General features: G+C 38.7%; 1 protein-coding gene across 1 annotated transcript in view; it reads right to left on the reverse strand.

Annotated features, from left to right (window-relative positions):
• Window positions 1-6,082, reverse strand: part of LOC138032131 (TNFAIP3-interacting protein 1-like) — a 38,825-nt gene extending 32,743 nt beyond the window's left edge. The window contains exons 1-2 of the mRNA XM_068879723.1: window positions 5,775-6,082; window positions 780-982 (exon numbers count right to left, since the gene is read on the reverse strand). Coding sequence (XP_068735824.1) covers window positions 780-915 — 136 coding nt within the window. The 5' untranslated portion in view covers window positions 916-982; window positions 5,775-6,082. The remainder of the gene's footprint in view (window positions 1-779; window positions 983-5,774) is intronic.
• Between the last annotated feature and the right edge of the window lie 3,918 nt (window positions 6,083-10,000).

The raw sequence follows: 10,000 nt of genomic DNA on the forward strand, positions 1-10,000 counted from the left end.
AAAAATGGTACTAGAATAACTGCATTTCATAAAGTGCATACATGTAGCATCCTCTTGGTTGTAAACCGTTCTGGAAAAAAATTAATGTCTACTTCTCAGGTGATGTGAATCTGTTGGATTCTTTCCAATTTAGCTATAATTCTGAAGAGGTGCTTTAAAATACCTATTGGAAATAACTTTTTAAAAAATGCTTCATCCAGTTCCAAATTTAAGTTATAATTCAATCTAAGTGAATATTATGCAACTTGGAAACCTAGTTTTCTCTAGCCCGCATTTCCTTAATTCTCTCTTCTTCGATAAAGAAACAATTTCAATTGCATTATTCTGACATGTGTTATGTTTAAAGAATGTTTCACATAAATTTTTTATTAGTATAACTTAATGTCAGGAACGCACTAGCACTAACTGAAAATAAGTTGAAAGCTTTATCTATAGATAAAGTACATTGTACTATAGTACCATAAGAGTAAGAAAACCCTTATATAGTTGTGCCAAGATCTCACATACGTCAAAGTTCTCCATTGGGCCAGTGCAGTTGAGCTCAAACTGCTGTCATAAACATGAATGCCTTATGATTATCAAATGTTAAACTGCAGACCTGTCTAAGCAACCTCAAAGCCATGTAGGAGAAATTACACCTTTTAGAAGCAATGGAAAGCACATAGATCTACATGTACCTTATTAAACAATCATCCTGTGGGAGAAAACAAAGAGTTGAAAACAATGAAGGGACCAACAATATAAAATTATTCACTTTATCCTAAAGAAAAGTCACTGACCTAGAACCTGCACACCTTGGGCCTGGATTTGCAGGGCTTTGTTTTCCTTTTGCAGAAGTAGCATTTCTTTTTGAAGCACCAACATTTCTTCTTGGGATGACTTGGGGGTCTCTGATAAATTTTTCCATTGACTCATCTTCAATGGTTCAAAGTAGTGTTGCTATGTCCAGTGACTTGATTTGCAAAGCATCAATGATAACAAACTGAAAATAATATTAAAAAAAAAATTAAGCATTGCTGGTAATTCACTCACAGAAAGAATATCCATTGGTACCAATGGTACAATTGGTACCAATAGAAAATGATGTCATTCCAATGGTTCTATTGGCGAATATGCATCTCATTAAGGGGACTTAGAGTATTAACACTTTTACTACGTTGCCATTAGTGTAAAAGCGACCTTGTTTTCGAAGATGGCTTCTAGAACGAAAAATACACATGGCATGTTTGTATTTCGACCTCGGTATATTATAACTGTTAGCAATTACTATTAGCACTACTTTGACCAAGTGCTTTGTAACTATTAGTGCGTTTCTACTTTTTGTGAAAGTGAAATTGTTTTGTGTGGTCAGCTTATAGAACGAAGAATATTCATAATACTTATAGCGCATTTTTACTTGGTGTAACAGAGCACTTGTTTTGCGTGGTTGGCTTATAGAACGAGGAATATTCATAATAATTATTAGCGCCTTTTTACTTGGTGTAAAAGCGAACTTGTTTTGTGTGGTTCACTTATACAACCAGGAATATTCAAATTAACAATTATTCCATGAGCGCGCGTTGCATATGAGATGGTAAATAGCCAATGAGGCGCGTAGCGCTGAGTTGGCTATAACCACTCTCATATCCAACAAGCGCGAATGGAATAATTATTTTATTAACTACTTTAAACTCCGAAAGTTTAGAAGTACGAAATACGAGCGAAAAAAGCGAAATCCTAGCGAAATCGAAAAAAGTTGATGAAGATGCGATGTTGTGTAATACCTCGTGGTCAGACAGACGCAGGCTCATCACAAAAACATTTCTTACCTTTTCGCATATCTCTAAGCTTCGAAAGTGATCCAAACTTTCCACAAAAACGTTTTTCTTTTGCTTTATACTGAAAGAAATTTCGCTTTCTGGCATAAACGTTTTTAGTTTAGCAACACAAAGCGCCCTCATTTACCATATAAGGTCAAACTACGGTATATGAGCTGATAACCGAGATTGAGTGAACCAATCAGAGCACGAGAGCTGCATTATCCGAGGTTGCGAATTTAATAATAAATATTAGCACAAATTTTACTTGGTGTAAAAGCAAACTTGTTCAGTGTGGTTGGCTTAAAGAACAAGGAATATTCATAATAATTAAAGCGTGCTTTTACTTGGTGTAAAAGCAAACATGTTTTGTGTGTTTGGCTTATAGAATGAGAAATATTCATAATAATTATAGCAAGCTTTTACTGGTGTAAAAGCGAATTTGTTGTATGTGGTTGGCTTATAGAACAAGGAATATTCATAATAATTATTAGCGCATTTCAATTGGTTGTAAAAGCAAACTTGTTTTGCACCAACAGTACCATTGGAATGACATCATTTTCTAATAGTAACCAATGGTTACTAACCAATGGACCATTGGAATTGCCCTGTACCCAGCCAGATCACATGACAAAATACTCTAAGTCCCCTTAATGAAATGCATATTCACCAGTAGAACCACTGGAATAACATCCTTTTCTATTGGTACAAATCTTACCATTGGTACCAATGGACCATTGGTTTGACGAATCATATCCATTTGTGTATATTGGAGCTTACAAATGTCACTCGGCTCACTACAAAAGGACACTGATCAGCAAACTCAGGTTTAGTTAAAAGTTTGTGGTAACTCAATGAATCAATTTGGGCTCTCAGTGATCTCGAACTCAAATTTCCATAAATATACTGCCTTTGGCGGATCGGTTCCTGGTATTTGTTGAATTAATTGTCGGTCCCACTGCTCAGTCTTCCAACCCACGTTGAAATGCTTGCGAATTGCACTTAACGACAAAATCTCTCATCGCTAATAAACTGTAATAATGTAGCTGTAAAAAGAAGCACTAAGTCGGTTGCTCGAAAGCCGATTAACTTAATGCAGGATTAGCGTAAACTTTTGCTTCATGTTTTCAACTTTTTGGTGAAAGTGTCTTTTGCTAATTTTTGTTTTTCAAGACTGACTTCCTCTCATGTAAAGTTTTGCCAACTATTGGGACTAGCGAAATAACCTCCTTGATTAATTTTAGATCTGGGATTAGCGTTAATCACTTTTTGAAAAACCATGCCCTGTCTGATATCTGCGAGAACAAATGATTTAAAGAAGGAAAAAACGTACCGACGGAAAAATAAGTATGAAACCTCAATGTCTGCGCGCGGTGCATCTCGGTAGACATGCAGAGAGTCTTTAAAGTTTGTACAGTTACGTTATAAGTGCTCCTCCTTTCCACAGCTCCCAAGCACCTTAAAGTGACCCTAACCCCAATATTTATTTTGTTTTCAAAAAGAATGCATGCTTTGGTAAAGATTAAAAATAAATTAAGTCATCCATCGAATCCTCACAAATCTGTGAATGTTTGAAGTTGTGATGTTCTGGTTCATGGCCATGTGAAAGGAGGCCTGATACCTAATGTTTTTGTGACCTCAGCAGGAGAAGCCTTTTGGCTGTATTAACGAGGTAGCCTTATTACCGGGGTAGGATGAAATGGATGACTAAAGGGCCGCAATGACATATATTGCATTTGCACTTTCAAAAAAAACTTTTCTCTTTAATAAACTATAGGAATGTACGTACAGTAATTGTATAAAATACTTGAAACTTTGCTCAGTAGGTAAAACACTTAAAATTGTTAAGTGTACTGTACATTCTGAGCCTAAAATTAAAACAAGAACAGGCCCAGCTTACTATGCTTCCAAAAAACGGAAGCTGTCGTAATTACCCAACTGAAAAACCTTAGTGTCAATCGTGTTTTTGGTGAAAGCACAGTGACTCACCATACCTGCCAACCCCAGAGTACGAAAATCTGGAGACGTCTAGATAATTTTCGTCTGAAGATTTCCGAAGATTTCTGAAGGCTTCCGAGGATCGCCGAAGATTTCCGATGACTTCTGACTATTGCCAAAGATTTCCTGACAACTTCCGAAGATAACGGAGGGTGTAAAAGGATTTTTGACGACTTCAAAACCAGACTTACCAACTGTTTTTTGCCGAAAAAAATTTGAATTTCTATTTAATCGGTTTTTAAGCAATTATACTCACTATTGTCAGTTGAGCGTAGGAAATCTGTCTGAATGCGTGAGATCTATCAAAGCCGAGTTCGAGTACTAATCAGTTTGAGTGAGTTTGCAGCCTGAATAGATCTTATCATGATGGTTTTGGAAGCCATCTTATCAATAATGAGAAGCAAATACGTCTGAAATTAACAGTGTTTGAATGGCAACGTGATTTTAAATAGTTTTTACAAACTGCGCCCTAGTCCAATTTATGAATTTTTCAGAAGTAAAGTTTTATGGAAACTATTTGGCATGGTGACTTGCAACTCTAATCTGCTCAAATTTCAAAAGAACACCCATAAAAAACCTTACCTTGTGTGTTTGCAAATGGCTGGATGCCAGCTAGAGGAGTAATCTCCACTTTCTGCAAAGCAAGGCTTTTCACCCCCTCAAAACCCGAGGGAAGGGCGCCTAAGAATTCCTTTTGAAGTGAATCGAAATCCACGTTGGCCATCTTTGCTAGGTAAACAGTGTGCGAAAACCGCGCCAATTTTCTACTATGTATTGTGCAATATGATTGGTTTATTTCTGACCAGTTACGATACTCGTTAAATATATATAAATTTGATTGCTACCACTGATTTACGTTTTCCAATCAAATAAAAGCACTACATCCACTTCTTGCTTTATTTTCTTTTTTGAAATCGCGAAAATAACGAAATTGGTGAAAAAAAAAAATGGAAAAAAGCCACGGTAGGTAGTTCCCGGGAGATTTGGTGGCTTAACCGGGAGACCGGGAGATTTGATGAAAAACTTGGAGTCTCCCGGGAAAACCGGGAGAGTTGGCAGGTATGCTTACTCCCTTCATAATTTGCCTTACTGGATGTTAAAGTAGTGCCAAGATCATGCTTGTAATGAAAAATATGACAGTACTTTGTATAGTAAATCAGCTGTTCGATTACCATACATGGTAAATTACAAAGGTCAATGGATTTGACATGTCACAGGTGTTTTGGTTTCTAAATTTAGCGCGAATGTTACTTGGAATTTATTGTGGCCATTGGCTGTAATGGGCAACTGCATTAACGGGGATTTTCTGTAAGAGAATGTATAGCCGTTTTGCTGGACCAAAAAAAAGGTGGCCCCAATAACGAGGTGGCCGTAACTCTGGGTTCCACTGTATTTTAGACGAACTTTACTCCCCAGCTGACGTCACACACGAGACTCGGAGCCAATCTCCTGCAAGCTCGGCGGTGAACCTAAGTGGCGCGTATTTTCAGAATTTTTAAATTTCACAGAAAATTGAGAACATTGAGGAAATAAGTTATAACATGTAACTATAATTTCCTCACCAACGTGATCAGGAAAAAAAGAATATTTTAATGGCTAACAAAAACATTAACGGGTTACGTGCCCTTTAAAACAATTCAAGCGAGTAAGAACAAAACGAGGAAGTCGAAATATGCTGACGAAGGTAACAGAAAGAAGAGCGCGTACAGGAAATGCTACAATACTGACTTACCGTATTGCAAATTCACTTGATATCATAAAATCACAAAAGAGATGAAACTCGTCAAAACAGATATCGGCAGAAAGAACGAAAAGAACCCCCCACAGACGAGAAACTCAAGTCACCACATTTCGACATTGTTCTAAGTGCAATTCATGCTTTTGCGTGTCAAAAATAATGTCACATTTAATTTAATCACGTAAGGAAGTTCTTTATGTTAAAAAAAACTATAAGAAAATGGATTACAGGACCGATTCTACCTGTACACGGCTCACAGGGTCTGGAGAGAGCGGTCGGCCATGATTGTTGTCGATACGAGTCGATACGTTGAATGGCTCTTCTTGACGGCAAGCTGTAGGAGTCTCGTAACGGGCTCAAATTTTCCGTAAATAAGTTCAACTGTATATCCTGGATTGAGCAGGCTGTTCATTTGGCTTTGAACAAGAACCTTCAATCTGACTTAGGAAAGGATAGTTGCGTAGCCCCCAACCGATGCGAAAAAGAAAATGGCGGATGAAAATGAAACAGGTAAAACTTCTTCGAGTAGGGGATTCCCCGTTAAAATTTCATTGGCTGTTAGCCATCATCATGTGATATCTATAGTGATAATGATAACTATAGTGATGAGGTGTGTGCATCGCGTAAGCGATAAATAAAAAGGGACGCTTAATATGTAACGGTGATAAGACGATCGAAAGACTCATGTACGCGAACGTCTATCCCACGATCCAGAAATTTATTAGGGTTTGAACAACTTTATTTACATTATTTACCAATTAGGTACACAGTGCATCAGGCAGCGCAAGAATAGTGACACTTCTTCCGTGGCTCACGGAATGCGCGTTAGTCTGGTAATTTGACAAATGCAAACATTATTTTTAACGTGCCGAATTTTGTTTTTCAGTTATTTATTCGAGGGAAATTTGCAAGTATGAGCCAATGATGGCTTATATTAATAGGGGCTATTTATAGTGCTACGCGCCTTACCGTGGCCACCTGACAAAGTTCTTTACAAATAAAATTAATCCGCCAATCAGGGAGTGCGAATTTGACTCCTTGCAAAGTTGGCACGGTTGTAAGCACGGTTGGCACGGTTGTGAACACCGTTTCATGGGTTGTTTAGTTGACTTTTTCACACGTAGTTGTCAAATGTGAAAGCTTGTTGGGTGGCCATGGTAAGACGCGTTGCACTGTAAAAGAGAGCGTTTGCGTTTCTAGAGTTTTGGGGCTTACACGCACATTGTTGAGAGGCGGGCGGCAACCGGAAGTGAGCAGTTTTACCTTTTAATTTGTCTTCACACATTGCTAAAGCCCTGGCCAAACTATCGAACGAAGTTGGATTCCACATGCAACATTGTTGGATGTAAATGTTGAGGTAGTGGCAAAACAATATCCAACATTGCTCCACGAAACTGATTCCAGTTCAAGTTGGTGCTAAATTTATAAATATGACGCTAACACTCAAACGAAAACTGCTCGTGGCGCTTGTGTTACTGGAGCTGTTTGATGACGGAAATGACGGATTCAAACTACGAAAAACCAAAAAATGGTTAAGAGAACGTGTAGAAAAGGGTATGTTCACTGCAAAAATACGATGATGATGATGATGATGATGATGATGAGAATGAGCTCGGATGAATTTGCAGAAATTTTAAATGAAAAAAATTGAACCAGACATCTCCAAACAGAGCGATAGTGATTAGGGGACTAAAATTGCCCCAAAGAAATGGCCTTGCTTCATACTCGCTGATCAAGGTCTCACGCCTGGCTGTTGATCCTTGTCCGCCATCTTTGTTGCAAATAATGCTAGAAATAAAAAAAGCGATTCGTCATTGGCTAGTAGCGCGAACGTGACTAGGGGCTCTCTCCATTCGACCAAAATTTTCGAGATTTCCGGTCCGAAAGTGAATGGAACGGTAAAAATTCCGGGAAAAGTTTTCGAAAATTTAGGAATACACCCTCTTTGATGGAATTTCCGGAATTATCGAAAATTTTGTGTTCCATTCGCAGAAGATGTCAGGTTTAGTCTCCCTACCGAGCCGGGGGAGCAGCGCATCACAATTGCAATGCTCAGCGTGTGGGTTTGTGTCGAACGATTTCAGTCCTTTTCTACAGCATCAATGCAGCAATTTGTTCCCGTCAACCAGCAACGGTATGTTACGCTAACTTCGACTTTCGCTCGCCGCAGGTCTGTTCCCGCCGTTTTGCCATTTTGTTAAATCAAGTTAATAGCAGAACTTCACGAATCATATTTATTAAATTTATTCTTCAGACTGCTTAGGAACTGAACAGTTACAGAATATCCTAATACCCAGCAGAACAAGGACGCTGTTATGTGAAATGGTAGGGACGCGTTCCATTCGACCAGCGAAAATTCCGAAAATTTGAACCGGTGGTTTTTGTTGAATGGAAAGCGCCCTAAATTAAGGATACAACTTTGTTGGAAGAGCGGCAAAACACTGCAACAATGTTGCGTCGAGCAGAATTGTTGATAGCACTGTTTGATCAAAAGCAAACTCCATCCAACATTTGATCGAGCAAAAAATGTTGGACGAACATCATCCAACATGGGTTGCCAAACGATCGAACAATGTTGGATCGAGCAAAGTTGGAGCCTTCAATCCAACTTTGTTCGATAGTTTGGCCAGGGCTTTAAAGCACGCACGTTTTTGAGACGCGGACGCGGCAAACGGAAGAGAACATTTCTTGTGCCAGGACAGTGGTGTCTCCCAGATTTTTACACCAATCATCTCTAATGCAGAATAGATACTTAAGCCCTGGCCAAACTATCGAACAAAGTTGGATTGAAGGCTCCAACTTTGCTCGATCCAACATTGTTCGACAGTTTGGCCGCCCATGTTGGAAGATGTTCGTCCAACATTTTTTGCTCGATCAAATGTTGGATAGAGTTTGCTTTTGATCAAACATTACAACCAACAATTCTGTTTGACACAGCAATGTTGTAGTGTTTTGCCGCTCATCCAACAAAGTTGAGTCCTGAATCGAGTCACGTTCGTATTGGTAGCGAATCACGAATCGCTATCTTATTTTCAAGCCAAGGTTTCTTGCATCATTTGCAACAGAGATGGCGGACAAGGAGCAAATGGTTGTTGATGAACAGCCAGAAACCTTGATCAGCGAATAGGAAGCAAGGCCATGTCTGTGGGACACTTTTAGCCTACCTAATCATTATCGCTGTTTGGAGATGTCTGGTTCAATAGCGTTTAAAATTCCTGCAAATTGATCTGAGCTCATAATCATCATCCCCTAGGCGCGAATGTATCTTGCAAAGAATATACCCTTTTCTACACGTTCTCTTAATCATTCTTTGGTTTTTCCTTGTTTGAATACGTCCTTTCCGTCCTAAAACAACTTCCGTAGCATAACGCTTCGCCACATTTTCAAATTTTGCGCCAACTTAAACTTGAATTCGTCAAGCAATGTTGGATAGTGTTTTGCCACTACGTCAACATTTACATCCAACAATGTTGCAGGTGGGATCCAACTTTGTTCGATAGTTTGGCCAGGGCTTTAGCTCCCTATTAAATGTGCCAACCAGAGATCTATTGGCTGTCGAAACAAAGGATTCTTTTGTTCTGTGGTTGGCAAAATTTAAATAACATAAACAGTGAAGTCTCCAATCTACAACGAAAACCACCGATCTGTGGAATGGGCGGGAATTTACGTGTCTCTGCCCCTCCAGCTTTCGCTTGTAAATAGTTCAAATTCTTAAGAGGTAACGGCAGTACTGAGCGCACATGGAAGGCTCTATAATCGTGGAAAAGCTCTCAGAGAAGATTTGAGAATGAAGATTCACATTATCGGAAAAGGGGGAGACTTCACCACAGGCTTCTTTGTGGAAAGTTTTTCTGCGATTGCCAAAGAAAACAGAGAAAAATTTTGAAAACGTGTTTTTCCATCACGGCTGCGGTCGTTTTGTACACCTTAAGCCTGTGGGAAAGGAATTTTATCAAAATGTTTTATGAAAGTTGGCGGGGCAGTGACTCGATAATTCGGACCCATTCCACAGATAGGTGGTTTTCGTAGTACGGAAGGATATGAGTAAAAATTTTGTAATGAATTTTATCTATAGGGAAATCATGAAAATTTGCAATGAAACATCTCTGTATATTTTTGAAAATATTTTGATTTGTAATATAACAGATCCAAATTTCGCCTTTAACTAACCTCGAATAATTATTCGCTTTGTACATATATGCATATAAGAGAATCAGTGACCTCGCGATTAATTAACTGCGAAATGTTCGTCTGAATATTTGAAGGAAACAGTGATTTCGCGATTAATTAACTGCGAAATATCCGTCTGAATATATGAAGGAATCAGTGACTTCGCGATTAATTAACTGCGAAATGTTCGTCTGAATATATGAAGGAATCGGTGATTTCGCGATTAATTAACTGCGAAATGTTTCCAGATGATGTGGACTGGATACCTAGTCTCAGAAGCAAGGACGTAAGAATTTTA

This window comes from Montipora capricornis, chromosome 14 (assembly GCF_036669925.1).
Source record: "Montipora capricornis isolate CH-2021 chromosome 14, ASM3666992v2, whole genome shotgun sequence".
Classification (NCBI taxonomy): Eukaryota; Metazoa; Cnidaria; class Anthozoa; order Scleractinia; family Acroporidae; genus Montipora; species Montipora capricornis.